The sequence below is a fragment of the Neopsephotus bourkii genome, unplaced genomic scaffold (assembly GCF_033783945.1).
Source record: "Neopsephotus bourkii isolate Nb327-2 ecotype Australia unplaced genomic scaffold, CSIRO-AGI_Nbou_v1 NB_1680, whole genome shotgun sequence".
Lineage (NCBI taxonomy): Eukaryota > Metazoa > Chordata > Aves > Psittaciformes > Psittacidae > Neopsephotus > Neopsephotus bourkii.
The window spans coordinates 337,533-355,960 of NW_026902154.1; the positions used below are offsets into that span (position 1 = coordinate 337,533).

Sequence of the window (18,428 nt, forward strand, 5' to 3'; positions counted from 1 at the left end):
GGCTGCCGGCGCCCGGCGAGGGGCTCTCCACTCCGGAGTCTCCGCCGCCCTCGGGGAGGTGCCCTGGCAGAGAGGGGACGGCGCAGGTTGTGGCCCCCATCCCAGCCCTCTCTGCCTGGTTCCTCCTGTCCCCACCGAAGCATACCCGCGCCGTAGGGATCTTCCTTCCTAGACGGGGCGGCCCCTGTCGCCTCAGTGCCATACCCCGTTACCGTTCTCCCCAAGCTTAGCAGTGCGGGCGCCTGCCGGCGTCCCGCCTACAGCGGGCCCATCAGCACCCTCCGTGCCGACAGTGGCAGAAAGCGCTTCTCGTGGTGCGGGTGGGACCCGTGTCACCACCAAGTGGAAGTAGGGTGTCGGTTTTCAGCAAATAAATTCGCCCGTGCTGAGGTAGCAGCAACACTACCCTGGAGAAGGCGCAGCTGGAAGCGTGGTTGACACCGAGCCCTTCATAGAATGAACAAGGATATCATGTTTGGCCTTGCATAGCAGAGGCATGAGGAAAGCTTTATAAACCCTCTCAGGGTGATGTGTTTCTTCAGTAAATTACTGATGCCATAAAAGACTGCTGTTTCTAGAGTGAAAGAATCCCTAGGTTAAAAAGTGCTTGTCATATGTAGTTTCTGCTTTCTCTGCAGTGCACATGTATTTGTTACAGATGTCTCAACACTGAGTAAGGATTACAGTCTGGTACAGAGTCCAGTGGCATTTGACAGCTGTGGTTTTATCTCATCAGCTTAAGAACTCCTCATGAAATGGAGGCTTTTTAACACGTTGGGATTGAAATCCTTGGCTTTCATTCAGGATGGAACAGAAGCAAAGAGTTTTATCTGCAGTGGTTGCAAACCCTCGCTATCTAATCCTAAACTAGTCAGCATGACTAATAATCTGTACATTAGGCAAGACCTTACTGAAACATGCTTGTGTATTCTAAACTGAGATTTAAAACTATTGTAACAAACCATGTGGAATGCTTGTGTAGTTTCTGGTTCTAGCCAGCGTTAGTCACTTTCAGCAACAGGAAACCAAATCAACATTGGCTAGTTAGAGGGTGGCATTAGGGCAGAAAGGCCACTCTTTGGGCTTGAATACACACTGCTGGTTAGCCGGTGGAACAGGTACCTCAGCACTTCAGCGTAGGAAAAGGGGTTATCTGGTGCACTTCTGTAGCTCAGTGGCAGTGTGTATGTAAGGGGGTATGGCTTTACTAGCAGTGGGTGGTGAGAACAAGTGCAGTTCACCACAGTGTGCCTATAATTGCACTAGAGAGAGGAACAGCCAGGGGCCCCCATCCCTGTAAGATCTTTCCCCCATGACCAGAGCACATTACACTTGCGAGGTCAGGATGCCAGTTTTGTGAAATTTTCTAGAAGTATTTTCTAAATGTAAGAAGTTCTGTTTAGTTTGAAAATACTGTAAGCTTTGTAACCCTGGCTAACGTAGCTTTACAACTGTGGGTTGTTTTCTCACCGAAGAGCAATGGCACAGTGGGATTTGGTCTGGTGATGGTGCAGCCAAGTCAGCTACAGGCGGTGGTTGTCACAGCCTGCTATTTGATGCATGGCTCTTTTTTCTATTAATGTGTACCAAGGTGGATGGTTGACTGTAAGCATATTACACATCTCTTTATGTACTAAGTGTTTGCCATTATTTCATTTTAATTTATTTTTTTCTGATCTGATATGTAGCTCTTAACTTCAACCCCTGATATCCTGATTTTCCTGTGAGTCAAGTAAAGCAGCAAGGTTTTGGATTAATTGCTTGGTTTGGATTGTTTTGGTTGGTTTTGTGTGGAAAGAAGGTACCTGATAACCATCTGATTTCACATATGTAATTAGTCCAGCAGATCTATGTGCTTCCATCAGGACAGCAGGCAGCACAACCTCTCTCCTCACAAATGAGACTGGTTGTATGTCCTAGCTTCTTGAGAATGTGTGGCACAACACTTGTGGTACTTTTTCTACCATTGGGATGCACTTCAGAACATTCAGACCTGCTGGACTGGTTAACTGCTGGACTCTTGGACTTCTCCAGGCTACACTGAGGTGCTAACATGCTTAATTTTAATAAAGTATATTTTGTTTTGTTATGTCTCCTGTTTCTCTGCTGCATGTGTACATATATATATGTGTGTGTGTGTGTATATATATATATACATATTTCTCAAACATTGTGGCTTGTCTTCTCTTTTGCAGTGTTTTTGTATTCCTCATGAACTCCACAGCTGCAACGGCATGAACAGCTTCACATTCATGTAGGGTGAGGAAGAGGAGTTTTGAAGTCTGTCAGTGCGTTACTGCCTGCCTACGCAGGAGTTGGTTTGATGAGCAAGTGGTTTTTGGGGCAGGGGCGCCCTAAACAGCCAGGAGGGATTTGAGCTTCCCTGCAGTGCTTTGGCTGGAGGTACAGTGCCAGTAGCCTCCAATGAGGCAACCTAGTGCAGGGAACAGTGTGTAGTGTTTTTGGATTTTTAATCCTGTTCCCCAAAGCTCGTTTGCTTGTTTTAGAGCTACGAGTCTCAAATCATTGTAAACTGGGGGGGGGAATCCGCTGTGCCTCAAACATCGTATTTTTGAGTTGAACTGGGAATGTTGAACAAAGCAGTATGACAAAACTGAACACTTTCCCTCATTTGCTGCTATATCAAGGAAAGGAGCAGACCTGGGAGAGAATTTAGAGGCTCTGAATGAAGGCACCTTACTGTGCTAATAAACTGTTACTGCTCAGTGCAAATGCTTTAACTCTTCACCTTTCTGCATCCTGTATCTAACTGATGAGCATGTTTCCTCTGCCAGCCTTGCCACATTCCTCTGTGTGTCTATTATCAAATGTTAGCACTGTAAGACTTGAATAATGTTTATTTGAAATGGCTTTTATGGTTCCAAGGGAAAGCCTTAATTTTATGTTTATAACAGTCACTCCTGGAGATAAATACAGCTCTGTTTCTGGGTCCTGTAACTATTTTTAAGTTTTTCTGTAGCCTTTAACCCAGAGGATTAATAATTTTATTTTACTTAAAATGATGCATTCTTGCTTAGCATCAGGCTGGGGAGCTCAAGCACCAACAACTCATGTATTCCCTAAGTGTTATGGTGCAGGTTCACCAGCTCAGCCTCCAGTAACTCAAGAAATCTAGAAACAAAACTCCAACCATGGCACATTTGGTCATGCAATCTTAAAATCTAACAACATGGATGAAGACAATGCAGCCTGCCAAGAACAGGGAGAGCTGCTAGCCAGGCTGCCAGCTGGCTGGTGGCATTTTCACCATCTGCAGAAGGTTTCTCGTTGTTCCTTCCCTGGTTTCTGAAGCTAGCTGACCATACCACACCAGGACTGGTTGAAGCTCAGGCTAGACTGAGTGAAAACAGCATTCTAACGTACAGTCTTCATCTAACCAGCTCTCTGCATCCGTACAAACCATGTGGTCCCCACCTCTGGGTTAAATAACAAAAGATTGTTTTCTGAAGGTGGTGCACCTAATCACTTGTTTCTACCCATTGTTTGCATTTCCAAAGACTAATGTTTTTGAGATTTAATAAGATAAGATTAGTCTTTGTGAAAAGGGAGCTTTGGCCACAGAGCCCCTGTGAGACCAAAGTAGCCTGAGCTCTATGTTGAGTTCTTCACAATCTATGCGTGGGTAGGGACAGAGTGGCTTGTACATGATCACTAAAGGTAACAAGCAGAACCAAAAAGGAGAAAGGCAGAAAAGCTACTCTCCAATGCAAGCCCCTCTCTCCTGTATGTGAATCCCTAACTGATTTCTCAGTATATACACCAGGCTTGCTCAGTTCACCTCAGTATTGCTACCATTAAGTTACTGAGCTGATGACTTTTTCTGACTGTCCCATCCCACTTTGTGAGTGTGGGGGAGACGATCTGTTACAGTACCCAAACCACAGGTCCTCCAGAGAGCGGTCCCATCTCCAATGCCTTGATTATTCTCTGGTTTTTAGATTGCACATTGTCTGGTGTAAAAATTGTCCCTCTTGTCCACCTGCACACAGTGCCCAGCAAAGCAGGGCTTCAGTGCTGCCTAGGCTTGTCAGTGATAACTTTCTTAACATCTGCTAAAAAGATAAAGGATCAGCATCATTCAGCTGCTGTCCAGTCAGTCCTCACTTCAAAGGGCTGACTGTCTGTAGCATAAATAGAACAGTTCAGACGGGCATGCTGGGCCAGCAAGTGCTGGTTCCACAACTCATCTGGAAGTCACCAGGCAGGAAAAGAGCAAAAACGGTGTGCTGTTGTGTATGTGGAGGTTGCCATATGCTGTCAGACCTTCACTGCTGCACTCCTCTCTGGGTATGTACTGACTTTCTGGTGGAGTTAGGAATGGTTCTCACACAAGCAAAACATCCCCAAACCCAGTTCCCTGTATCTCGGGATGCTCCATTCAGCTCTCACCATCTCAGTTCTACTTTTCCTCCCAAATCACACAGAAATTCTCATTCACAGAAAGGGACTACTTTAGCTGGGTAGTCACATCCTAACAGATCCTTATTCCACTACAGTGGCTACTAGAAGAATAGCAGAAGGATAATTAACACCATTTAATCTGAAAGTCTCCAAGTTCCAGGCTTAGGATCTATGTTTGGAAATGACTCCACATCACATCAGTTAAGATGAGGGACTCCATTAAGACAATATAATGGAAATCCTTCCTTTTTGTCTTTCCTCATGAAGAACAAATGGTAAGTCGTCTTTTCTGTATATTCACAGCTTTGAATTGGTGTGAACCAACCCAGTTCCTACACCTTCTTAGAGAAATCTTGACGGGTCATGCTCACTTGTGCACAAACTGTTCACTCATGTAAGTGTCACAGGCTCCACAATTTAAAAAACAGCTTTTGTTCATGACACAAATCCTTAAGCTGAGGCCACAAAGAACTGTGATCAGGATGGTGCCAGTCATTCCACTGACATCTTTCCCTCCCCCAGGGCAAAGAGACATCAGTGGCAGACACAAGGTGAAGAAAATATGAACACGTCTCAGGCTGGCAGCTAGAGATCTGAAAATGGTATGATAAAGGCCATGAAAAAAGCTTATCATGTTCTCTCAGGCATGAACCAGTACCTCAGCCAGAAAATAAGGGGGAGAGAGGAAGAAAATCACCTCTTTCTTGTTCAGCTGCTCTTCACCTGAACTTGGTGGAATATAAGATGCCTGCAGTCTCCATTTCCAGGCCACACAGGTTAAGAAACCATGAGACAATCACTGACACAGTACTAGCACCCAGGTGTGCCTTTTTTAAATGGAAGAAACCTGTTGAAGACATTGTTAGTTCAACATTAGAGCTGAGGAAAGAGGCTCAAATTAGCTACCTTTAATGCCTTTCCTAATAACAGCAAGCCCAGACACACGTTGTGGACACATCTTGTTCCATGGTTGTGCAATGCAGTCTCTAGGAAGCAAAAAGGTAACACAGAGGTTTGTCAGCAGAGGACTGGGAACCTTCAGAGCTGACCCAAATGTCAAGCTGGGGATGAGACAACACTGAGCTGTCTTTCAGTGTCAGCCCTATGGTTTGAACTACCTGAAGACTTCTGGACCCTTGCAAGTCCTCCCTGCTGCCACTCGACTGGAGGTAATGTGGGACAAACCACTTATCTGTTTGCAAGTATTTATTTGAAGGTGTTTGTCTACCACTCCATATCTTCTGTGCCAACTTCTTTCACTGCAAACAAGCTGAGCAATTACTTAAAAAAAAACCAAAATACTCACTGTCTAGCAGATAAAATTAATGTCAGGATCATTCTATGAATCTATGATAGTTTGTGTTGGAAGGGACCCTAAAGCTCACTCAGTTCCAACTCCGTCGTCCTGTTGTGGGGTGGTAGGAGGTGGCCAGGGAGCTGGAGAGACACCAAAGTGATGGTGACACCAGCGTGCACCAAACTGCGCCACTTTGATCCAGCCAGGAGCTTGTGGGTGCCTGGGGAGACCCACAGACACCCACCAAATACTCAGTGTGTTTGGTCCTGCAGGCAGAAACATGGGCTGCACATACAGTCATGGAATCGAACACTGATTTAACTGGGAAGGGACCTTAAAGCTCATCCAGTTCCAATCCTCTGCCACAGGCAGGGATACCTTCCCCTAGACCAGCTTGCTCCAAGCCCCATCCAACCTGGCCTTGAACACTGCCAGGGATGGGGCAGCCACAGCTTCTCTGGGCACCCTGTGCTAGGGCCTCAGCACACTCAGGGAAGAACTTCTTCCCAAGATCTCACTTCAGTCTCCCCTCTGTCAGGTTCAAGCCATTCCCCCTTGTCCTGTCCCTCCAGGCCCTTGTCCCAAGCCCCTCTCCAGGTTTCCTGCAGCCCCTTTAGGCACTGGAGCTGCTCTAAGGTCTCCCCGTCAGGAGCCTTCTCTTCTCCAAGCTGCCCCAGCCCAGCTCTCTCAGCCTGGCTCCAGAGCAGAGCTGCTCCAGCCCTCCCAGCATCTCCGTGGCCTCCTCTGGACTTGCTCCAACAGCTCCACGTCCTTCTCGTGTTTTTTCCCCAGAGCTGGATGCAGAACAGCAGAGGGGGTCTCTTCAGAAATGAGCAGAGATCTGCAGCTGTGGCTGCAGCTCATTACCTCCTTCCTCGCTCGGGGTCCATACCCCTCTGAGGGTGCAACCCCTCTTGCTCTCCCTCTCCGGGGTGACACCCGTCCCGGTTACAACCCCGGGACAGCTGTAGCGAGAGCCCGGGGCGAGCTGAGGATGTCCTCACCCATTCCACCGCGGCCACCTCTCAGGGTCGCGACCGCGGGCCCGCGGGAGGACAGGGCCTCCTGGCGGCTCCTGGGTGGCGGCGGGACGGGCAGAGCCACGGGCTCCTCCGGGAGAAGCCCCGCAGGCCTGAAAAAAATTCCTGGGCGCGCACCACTGAAGCGGGATACACCGCCCGCCTTCCCCTCCCCCGCCCTTCCGTGCTCCGCCACTATCCCAAACTGCTCCGCGGCACCGCCTTGCAATGCTAGAGCCGCGAGGCCCCCGTCATTCCAGTTAAAATAGCCACGACGGGCGGTTTCCTGGGGCATGCCGGGAGTTGTAGTCTTCCGAGCCGCTCTCACAGCGCGTTCCAGCACCGGCGGGACTCATTCTCCCGGCGTGCCTCTGGGCGGGGGCCGCCGGGGCGGGGTGGGCCGAGGTGGTGTGGGGAGCGCGGGCGAGAGAGGGTAAGGGGTTCGCGCCGCGCACGGTGCCGCCGCCGCCGCCGTAATAGGAGCTGAGGGGTGAGTGAGGGCAGGGGGAGATCGTGAGCGGTACGGCTGGGGACCGGGGACCGCTCACCGGCCTCTGGCCTTCCCTCAGCTCGGCCGGCGACCGGCACATGGTGCAGCCCCACCCCGCGGTTGCCGGCTTCAGCCCCATGGTGCGGCCGCAGCCCCGCCGCGGGCCGGGCTGGAGTCGGCTGCCACAGTCGCCCTGACCTTCCTCGTCTTTGAGGCGCCAGTAGCGCCGTCCCGGCGCGGCGGCGGTCGGGGCCCGGTGCCCTCCCTTACCGGCTGAGACCGATGAGGCGGTGGCGCTGCTCGGGGCTGAGGGGTCCGTGTGCGGCCCTGCGGGCGGGCGGTGGTGGAATGGGGAAGACCTGGTCCTGATACTCGGGGAGAAGAGAGGGGTCTCAGCCTTGAGTGTGCAGCTCCGGGCGGCCGGCCATGCCTGGGAGAGCGGCGGTATGAGGCACCGGCACGTCCCCCTGGTTCCCGCCGGTGCTCCCACATCGGTGTACGGTAGTTTGTTGTCTGGGGGTGGGGGTGTGTGTGGGGGGAAAGGGAAAGCAGAGGGGCTGAAATCTCAGAGCTGATTTGTGTAGCCGAAATCTGCATTGGAGTGCTCTTCGTGTGTTCTTGATGCTCTTACTGTACTGCAGCCTTGCAAAGAGGTTATGCGAGGACTAAAGTGGTGGAATCGCTTTGTCCCGCAGGTTCAGACTTCCTTGGAGGAGAGCTACGAAAAGTGCATGTGCTCGGGGATCTGCTGCAGCTGGGTGGGTTTTCCTTTGAGTTGCCGATTTCCGGTGTGAATCTACAAGAGGTGGTTTTTTTTGTTTGTTTTTTTGTTCTTGTTTTTTTTTACTTCTTCTACTTCATTAGCTGTTGTCACCTTTTTAGCTTAAAAAACAATCTAAACCTGCTATAATTTACAGCAGCAAGGAGTGTATGTTGCATTTTGTTGGTATGGTACAGGTTTCTGAGGACATTAAGTACCCAAGATACTGTTCCTGCAATTCCCATTTAACTTCCTGTTGAATGCAGGCTGTTGAAGTCCAATACTTTAAGTGTAAATGTATCTTTTAGAGCTGGATTCGTGGTATACACAATGTTGAAGTGGAACAAAGCCCAGGTAAATGCTTGAGTAGGAATTGGTTGCAGGACTGCTACTGGAAAGTGAAATCTCATTCCTTAATCAGCCGTGTTCTGAAGTTGATCCTCTTTTGATTTCTCTTTTTCTGGTGTTCGAGCAATGCTTTCTATTTGATGACTTCAAATTTTCTTTTAGCAGCAGTAAAAACAAGCATTTTACAGATCTCCATGTAGAAGTATTTACCATGTATAGTTACCATTATCAGTGAAACACAATCTAAAGTGCAATGGTATTTTAGCTCAGTTTTGGACTATTTAGCAGCGTTCTCACTGGGGTCCTAATTATTATTTCAGGTTCTTCTGAAAATGATTGCAAGTTATTTGGTAGATGAGTTGAAATAGGTTTGCTTTAACACCTGTGTTCAGTTCTTTCAAACAGTGCAAAGTGGGAACAACTTTCTGCAGTTCTCCCATGGGATTTCTTTTGTCTTTGTCCGTAATAATGAGGTTGTCTAGTTAGTGATGATACAGAATATGTTTTGTGTAAGGACTATGATATATATACTAATAACATTGTAAATAATGGTTACTTTCAGGTTACTTTGCTAACTGTTGTGGCTTCACAGACAGTTTAGGTATTCATATTTGTGGTGTACTTACCATGTTTCTTGAAGCAGGAGTGTTGTTAGTTGTGAGGAGGGGAAAGGAAACAAAGAAGGAGAGAAAATGCGTGCATTTGGAAGTGTAAGACAGGTAGACGCTGTCAGACAGCTCCTGGTGACTTTTTTTTTCCCAGCGTTTTTTTGTAAATTTGGATCTCAACTGAAGACCTGATACCAGTCAAATGGAGGTGAGGTACAAGCAGCCTTGCATATACATGTGAAAAGCTTGCAGATCATAAAGCACATTAGAGAAAATTTTCTATTTTTGGAATGATGTCAGTCAATAATAGAGGAATACTGGGTTAAACCTAAAATTATGGGGCAGTATAATGTGAAATAGCAGTGTTATCTTGGTCCTTTCACATTTAGCACTGCACAAGGGTGATTACTTTGTGCTGTCTTCATAGAATCATAGAATGGTTAGGGTTGGGGGGGACTTTAAATCATCTGGTTCATCTAATTCAGGGCTATTATTTACACAACTGGCTGCTTTGACAAACATACAGTACTGATTGTTTTCAAATGTCCAAAACTTCAGTTGTGAACCTCAAGAAAACTTTCAAGGGTCAAATTGCAGTTGTTGGTAGAAGTTCTAGTTAGAATGAAAATTAACAGTGAATGTTATTTTCCTACTGAGTTCATGAATGAACCTGGTTAAGTCTGATTGATTTGATAGAGAAGAATGTATAACTAAAATCTGATGTTTTTGCTTCTGTAACTTAAAAATCAGCTTCTATTTTTTCCTTAACTGGAAACAGTTGTCATAATAGAGAAAAATAGGTAGAACTATCTTATATTCTGTTATTTCTTGGAGATTTAATGTTATGTTGCAATACCTGTTAGGTGAACTATAAAATACAGTGCAGCAGTTCTCCCCTCCAGTTCCCCTATGCCTCCTCTGTTGCTTTAAAACTGAACAGGCTTGGGTTCAGACTGGGGAAAAGAAATAGAAACTTGAATTCAGTTGCATAAAGAATACTATGTGGAAAAAAAAATGGCAGATGTGTTAACAACAAAACATCGTGTTTTCCTTTCAGCTATGTGCAATAGATGTCTCTATATTTGAAAATTACCGTGACTGATGCTTTGTGACTCTACTGGGTTGTCAGGTTGCAGACAAGACAAGCATCAAACTGTAGGCACAACAAAAGCTTTTCCAGAGTCCTCCCCATGTATTTTGTTTACTAGTGGCCTTGTACATGCTGACATCTGTAACCAAAAAATCCATCTACTTCAGGTTGTCATAATTCCTGCATTAATTTCTTTTAATGAATTTGAAGTACAGGAATGAAAAGACTGAGAAGGGGGAAGTCAATTTATTTTTCATACTTTTTGAATGAAACAGACTGTGTGTTGTCACTCTTACCCTCTTTCCCTTTCCGTCCTTCCACTGTTCACATAGCTAGACATAAGTACTTTTAGATCTGAAAGCATAATTAGAATAATGTAATTCCTTCCACAGTGCAGCCCATAGCAATTACTTGATGAAGATCTCTGTTGGAATCAAAAATTTCTGATGGTCCCGGAGCAGTAGTTTTCAGATTGTTAACCTCCATGGATCAGTCAGCTGCTGTGAAGATGATAGCAAAGCTACCTAGGGGAAGCACTTCTTTCTTTCAGTGGTTGCTTGAATTTGCCTCTCAGTGGGAGGTTTTTAAATGAAGAAAGATTGATCACAGAATTGGCATTTATCAGAAAGAAGTACAGTGTATTTAAGGTAAATGACTTGTGGTACATGATGTCCCTGAGTAAATTCCAGTATCCCATCGTCCCTGTGTTAATGTACCTGCCACCTGGCCTGGCCTTGCTTAGCCTGGGGAAGAGACAGCTTGAGCGGGGCTTAGGCCTAACCTCCAGTACTTGTTAGGCCATTATCAGGAACGTGGAGCCAGGCTTTTCACAGGGATACTGGATGGAGGGATAGAAGACATGGGCATATACTGGAACAGGAGGGACATGGGAAAGCTGCCATCTGCATGAGGACAGTCAATCATTGGAACAGATTGGCAAAGAGGTTATGTAGTCTCCATCGTCAAGAGGTTTTTGGGATCAAGGTGTGGATAAAGGCATAGGCAAGCTTGTCTTCTCTCAGAAGACTCAGCTTTGAGCTGGAGGAGGTCCCTTACAACCTGAATTATTCTGTGGTAATTTGCATGGTTTCTTCTGTTCAGAGTGTGTGCCTTTGCTAAAGGAAGGTGACCTGTTACCAGGTAATTCTGGGTGTAGTTGAACAGATGATCTGGTTGAGAGCAAATTAAGTGGTCCTGTGATGCTGGTCCCATTTTGTTCTTAGAATAGTGCATAGGAGATGCTCATATCTCAGTTTTAGTGGCAAAAGAAAAGAGAATGAAGGAAAAATAGTCTAAAACATGTTTGCTGTTTTACTTTTTTGGTTTTTATTGCCGTCTAAAGTCTGCTCACCATTTTTAATCTGAGCGATCAAAAATAAATGTTAGAAATTTGACAAATGGCAGGAACTGAAACAGCTTGAGAGCTCTTTCATTGTCCCTATTTACTCTCGTTAATCAGTAGTGAAGGGTGCAGCAACTGATGGTCTAAATTGTGTTTGCTATGGATTCACATGTACCCCTGGACCAATAGCACTGATTTAAGGGGAGCATTGGTGCTGACTTTAAAACCTTCCAGAAAAGAAGCTTGATTCAATGTTAAAAGAGTTTAACTTTGGTGCAGTGGTGTAAAGGGCCAGCTTGAATGTCCAGGGAGCGTGGTTTATTTATGCTCTGATTATTTAAGGAATAAGTGTAGTCATAACTGGATAGTAAATGTTTTGGGGTTTAGTTCACTTCACTAGCATGTTAGAATGTATTGGTTTGAGGCTTTTTCCTCTTTAAATTCAGTTGTTTCTTTCTTGGTGTTCTGCAGATCAGCAAGTCTTTACTGAGCTTACTTGCCTGTAATGGTTGTTCATTGATTCCTTAAATCCAACTTGCGTTCTGATGTGGCCATCCCTGGGAGACCGCCTTTGTTTCCTCTGGTGCTTTACATTATACTTTACTATTGCTCATACTAGTTTTTGTTGAATTCTTCAGGGACTCTTTAGAAATGCAGGTCTGCCATGCTTGAATTCAAAAAGACTTAATTTTTTTTAATTGATAGCTGTCAGGTTGCATGTGTCCAGGTCTGATAGTGCAGCAAACGTAACTGTTGGTTGAAACAATTATTGTCTTCCTCCATATTGCAGAGATGTGCTGGTAGCCCATGTGCTCCAGATGTCACTGGTGCTTATATATTCCCAGGAAAGCCATCTGTCTGTCAGCAGCCAACTCTTTACACTTTGTTAGGTGAAAAGGTGAAACCTTTTCCTTAGGTTACACCTCTGAGTAGCTTTGGTGATTTCACTTGAGCAGAAGGTTGGACTTTGTGCTGCAGCATGCTGACAGAGAATTATCTCCAGGTTTTTCTGTGTTCCCTTACTTGTGAAGGAGGCAATGGGAAGAGGTTTCATCCTGACCTTTTTGCAGAAATGAGTCTTATGAGAGCTGTGCTCCCCTTAAGGAGTTATGGCCAGTCTTGGTGTGTTTGTGCTGATCTCTCATGCCCAGAATTATTACAGAGAAGAAAGAGAGATGAGTGTAGATAAGAACTTAAAAGGTGGGTCTAGCCATGGAAAAGGTTATGTGGAAGAAAACCTGCTGCCTGAGGCCAGTGTAACCCTGGTCTCATGGCTCGTGAAGGCTCCGTTCTCTTCTAGTCTTCTGCTGTTTCACACCTTTATGCATCTTCCTCCCTGGTGCTACTGCTCTCTGGGTCATGCGGCTTCCCATGCTATTGTCGCCATCTGCCATGTGCCAAAAGCAAGTGAGGGCGGAGCTTAATTCAGGCAGTTGTCTCCCTCCTGGACCAGCATGGCTGGTGGCACAGGACAACCAGGAGGAACCTGCGGGGAAGTGGGGAGAGAGGCTTTGTTGTGTAGCATCACCTTCGATGATTTGGCAAGGTTGAGGAGCAACAGAAGCACTGGGCAATACAGACTGTGCAGGCAGGGTTGCCGGGATTGTGGGGCTATGGAATCCATTTGATGTTTGAAGTTTGCGACTGCGTGTAGGAAAGCCTCTTGTGCTGGGAAATTGGGAAGTTCTGCGTGGGTTAGGGCATGAATTCCCTTTCCTGTAATATGGGATGCTGGTCACAAGAGCTTTGCTGTGTGCAAGGATTCTGTGTACCCCAAGGCACTGTGCAGCAGTGGCAGTGCCAGGCCAAGGGATGGACATGTGATGAAGATACTTGGGATATCATGGTACCTTTTATGCTGAGGTGTGTAGGAAGTGTGGTGAGAGATGTGTGGAGGGCTGGAGCTTACCCTTGAGGATGTGTCAGTGCGTGGCCTGGCAAAGGTATTGGAAAATGTGATTTAGATGTCACTGTGGAGTAGTCCACTGTGGAGCAACGATCCTAATTCTGCAGTGTTGGTGTGTACCTGTTGAAGAGATTGTTGCTGGCAGCTGTAGCTTTTGTGCACTGGATTGGGTTTCAGTTCGAGCACTGACTGCTGGATAGTATTTGAGGTGAGAGATAAATGCTCTAGTATGAGCATATTCGGGGAAATTGAATGAGTAATGTGAATTGAAGTGTTATACTCCGGGATGGTGGCTCAGCTTTGCTGCTGGACTTCTGCATAGAAGCTGTTAATCAAATTGACTGTAATGTTCTGAAGTGGATGTAATGAGGTAACTTTGCAGTGACAAAGGAAATTAATTGGTTAAAGGAAAATGTCTCATTTTCAGTAAGGAATTAAGGTAGAATATTCCACTTACACAGTGGTAACTTCCAGCAGGTGCCTTTAGAAGGACAAATATGGCACGTCTTGGGTGCTTTGTAGCTTATTGAAGCTTCTTTTATATGCTTTAATGTTAGCTGGATATTCTTGCCTCTGTAACCAAACTCTGAGTGAACCACAGATTTGGCTGGATGGCTCTGAGGCACATCAGTATTGTCCTCATATTTGACAACATTAGAACATTGTATTATTACTAGTGTTGGAATAGATGTTACAAGCCTTTTCTATTACACTTATCTTGTTAAACAGCCTAATAAATGTATCAATCTGATGTTATATGAATAGTGTCTTACTGAAGGGGTTTGGGCTTGATGACATGCAAGAGCATTTCTATCTTGTTTTTTCTTTGGGTACATCAGTAAGCTTCTTGTGTCCTGTGATGGCAGGTAGAAAACATGAGAGCATAGAGGAAAAGGTGGCAAATCAGAAAAACAAAAAACCCTTCTGCAGAGAGCAAGAGTGTTCAGCAAAACCATATGGGTGGCACAGGAAAGAGAGCGAGGTTGTAACAAAAGCAGAAAAAAAAATCAAGGAACTGCTTTTGTGTGTGTGTGGTTCCTTCTGCAAAATCAACACTGTAGCTGGTCAAGTTAATGCTGATTGTTTTCATTTAAGGATATTTTACATACCAAAGCACAAATACAATTTTTTTAGAAGGAGATAGCAAGGCTAGCATGCTAACTTTTGGTTTTAGAAACCATAATACTACTCTCTGTATTTAAAGTATTAATTCCTTAATTTCTTGCCAGCCTCAAAGGCTTTCTTACAGTTGCAGGACTGAACAGAATGCATCTGGTGCTTTAGTGGGACTGTTGTGCCTTGAGGAGTTGAAAGCCTCAGGTCTAAATGAGGTGCAGTGCTAACATACTTGATCTTGGTTTAGTATGATGGTACAGTGAGCTGCTGAAGGGGAATGCAGGTTGTGTGTGTGCAGTTTAATGTAGGAATAGCTAATGAGCTTTAAGCTTCATCAGAATAACCTGTGGATTTTTGTTGTTCACTACTTTATCTCATCATTAGATGTGTGGCAGTTTAACCCTTATGCTGTCAACTAGATTTGCACTGGAATATTTAGAAAGCATATCTGAGAGTGGTGTGAGTTCATGGGTTGGAGTTGAAGTTACAACCATCCATAAAAACTGAAAATAAGCTATTTTCACTTTGCTTGTTGGTTCCACCACTGCTATCCCAAGCTGCACACCTCTAGATACCTTCAGGTCTGGAATGGAAACAGCAGACTTCAAGACTAAATACAAATATTGCTGGTTTTCCAAATGGGACATTAGTCTTCCTTGACAGCAGGGTGGGCATCCCGCAGTAGAGTTTCCAGGTGGTTAGTGCGATGATTTTAGGGTGATTTTCTTTCACTATAAAATCCTGTAATACAGGTGGTAGTTACTTGATTTCTGCATCTGCTCTAGGTTAGACTAGTATGTGAGAACTGTGGATGTGCAATCAATCCAACTTTTTCTTTTGTAAAGAAGTAGGTTTAAGTTGTTTGGTGGGTGTGTTTTGGTTTTTAAATCCACTGTACTTGGATGGCTTTTTAATTTATGATCTGTTTTCCCAGAGGAGTGACCACAGTGGGTAAAATTCCTTCAGACCAACTCATGTGTTGCAAATACTAGTGGAGCACTTGTGGTGGTGACTGATGCCAGATTGTAGATCTCCTTGGAGAAGTTCAAATACAAGTTATGTGGCAACAAGTCTTTGAATTTCTAGTCTGTGTTAGTGTGCAAGGCTGCTGAGCTTGATGTTGATTATCAGGTGGCTGATAATCATAGAATCCTAGACTTGTTTGAGTTGGAAGGGAGCTTAAAGCTCATCCAGTTCCAACCCCCTCCCATGGACAGGGACACCTTCCACTAGACCAAGTTGCTCCAAGCCCCATCCAACCCATTTTAAAATGGCATAGGTATGTTTAGCTCATCTTTGACCTCATCCTTGAATAAAGTTGAGATTCTGAAGTGCACTAGAGAGCTGGCATGCAGCCAGCATTAGTTGGAAGTCAAAACTCAAGCATGCTTTTGGGGTACACTTTCCCACCAAAGCTCCTCCTGCTGAACCTCTCCTCTTTCACAGGCTACAGAGCATTCTGTTCTCAGCAGGGATAACCACCTTGCGAGCTCTCTGTGCTGTCACATTCTCTACTCCACAGATGCCAGCCGTTTTCTCCCACAGGTAGTTCTGAGTATCTAAGCTCTAGCGGTTCTTGGTTTGTATTTTATTTTGGTAGTTGAATTTACTACCCTGAAAACTTGTATGCTATCTCCTGTTACACCATTGGTCTTATAAAATATATTTGCTCTTCTGTAAGTCTGGCCAGATCTGTGTAACCTTAATACTGCTGGCCTAGGGTTTGAATCCACTTCAGTTCCCATTTGTATGAGTAAAGCTCAAAGCAGCCAGAGGCCTAAAACATGAAAAGAGCTTTCTTGTGTGATGCACAGAAAGCTAGGCCTGGTGATACTTGATGTGGAGAACTTGGTAATACAGTGTTTTGCTGCTTTTAAGAATTTGTCAAATCTTAGGTATGTAAGTAATTGACCTCTAAAGGAAGCCAAAATAGCTGTCATGTCTTGTGTCCTAAACCAGAATTTCACCCCTTTGCACATTCACAGTGCAGCACAGACCTGTGGTTAAAGGGTTCCTGGTCAGGGATTGCAGAGAGGGTCTAGTGGCTGGCAGATCTTGATGTTTAGCAGCTATAATTTAGTTTGTTTGAAGTAAACTCAGAACTTGAAATGTAATGACATTGTTTTTAGTGCAGTGGTATTCTGTTGTGAATTTTAGCACATTTCTTCAGTCTTTCAAAGAGAGAACGTGATAAAATTGCTGTCCTGAAGAGCTCACTGGCATGATAAAGCAAGCATTTGTACTGATCCTGCATGATCACCTGCCTGGACTGTTGCGCATGTCTAATCCCTCTAAAATAGAGGGACTCATGTTTGGAAGTGTGGGATGTCCCTAAGCTTCCAGTACCTACCCTGGGACCTGCAGGCTCTCACCACTGTGAAATAATTATGGTTTGGATCTTGAAATTGCTGCAGGCTCATAGACAAATGCCAAGTGTACTTTACCTTTAGTGACAGAAGAGGGAAGTAAGCGTGTTAAGCAAAGAGCTAGTGAATTAACTCCTATTGTGTACCATTAAGAGGACACTCTTCCTTAGAGTGACGTGGGCATGGTGAAATATTGAGGAGCTGAACAGATAAATCGGTTGGTGTAAGGCACGTGCAAACAATCCCTATTAACATATCAGTTGTTTACAGTAAATGAGATCAAGTTGAAATGGCAAGTGCTTGCCAGCTTCTTCAGCTGGTATAATTATTGAAATATATGAATATAAGGTGATAACAATCAGTTTTGTTTTCATTCTCCACTTTTGTGTAGGAGTTGTGACTTCACACTGAAATGACTCTAGAAGTCTCCAAATAACAAGGAATTTAACCAACTGGTATCCAAGTTTTTTATTTATAAGTGTGGAGTACACAAGTGTGGTTTGTCCTACTTTTTCTAAAGACAAATTCTGGCCACTTGAGAGCACCTGTGTTTATTGCTGCCTAACACTGAAGCAAAGTGTTACGATTATTTCTGTGACCTTTTTGATGATGGCTTGTTTTGTTTCTTTTTTTTTTTTTTTTTTTTTTACAGTCTTTGGTGAGGATTCAGAATGGGAGACAAGCCTATCTGGGAGCAGATCGGGTCCAGCTTTGTACAACATTACTACCAGCTTTTTGATGCAGATAGGACTCAGTTAGGAGCAATATATGTAAGTATCTACACAGTGGGGGCTTGGGCACTCTCCCATTATCTGTCAAGGTTTCCCTTCATAGACCATGTGGGAGCAAACAAATTTTATAGCATGTGGGAATACATCAGAGAGCTCTTGAATTTACTTTGCATTCCTGTGTCTACTTTACCTGAAGGTTCAGTTTTCTGCTTTAGTGGTGTAATCCAAGTCAATTGAGCTTTTGTCACAGATTCCAGGTAGGGATGTGGGCCAGTCATTTTTGCTGTGAATTGCTTCAATTATGAATCAGAGTACCAAGCCAAAGACTTATTCTGCATTTACCCCCTGCAGTTGTTTGTCAGGAAAATGCTGCAGCTACTTCTTTCCTCTGTTTTGCGTGTGTCACTACCTATAATGAAATACTTTGATATTTTTTATGCCATTTTTTAATCTGTAAGGCTTTGGGATAGAGGAGGAGTTGCTTTTTAGTTTTGAAGCAGTTGCTCCCGGATTCTTGATACAGCAAGTGGCTGTGAAGGTAATCTGTAGCAGCAAGTCAGGTGGACACTAATTGGTACAGTGTGGAGCTGAGTGTTTTTCAGGAAGAGCAGATTTCCTCACCAGCTTAATTTTTGTTGTCTGTTGGTCTTTAAAACATCAGGGAGGTCCTGCATCACTGTGTGCTCACCAGCTGATTGCTGAAGTGAATTCAGTAAGACAAGTTCTGGGTTCCCTCTGCTTTTGTGGCTTTATATACTTGAATGCAATAATACTTGAAAGGATGGCCTCTTTCCCTGGCCTGGCTTCTCAGCTTGTCAGCATCAGGTTGATGTCATGTAAGATGTAAGTGGCATCAGCCAGGTGATTTGCTATGTGACCTCAGGTTACACAATCTGTCTTCTAAAAGGAGCATGTCCAAACTCAAGAGTTTGA

At 44.8% G+C, this 18,428-nt stretch overlaps 1 protein-coding gene across 1 annotated transcript in view; it reads left to right on the top strand.

Annotated features, from left to right (window-relative positions):
• Nucleotides 1-7,083: 7,083 nt before the first annotated feature.
• The window catches only part of NUTF2 (nuclear transport factor 2), a 28,032-nt gene continuing 16,687 nt past the window's right edge, over nt 7,084-18,428 (top strand). The window contains exons 1-2 of the mRNA XM_061375949.1: nt 7,084-7,228; nt 17,417-17,534. Coding sequence (XP_061231933.1) covers nt 17,436-17,534 — 99 coding nt within the window. The 5' untranslated portion in view covers nt 7,084-7,228; nt 17,417-17,435. The remainder of the gene's footprint in view (nt 7,229-17,416; nt 17,535-18,428) is intronic.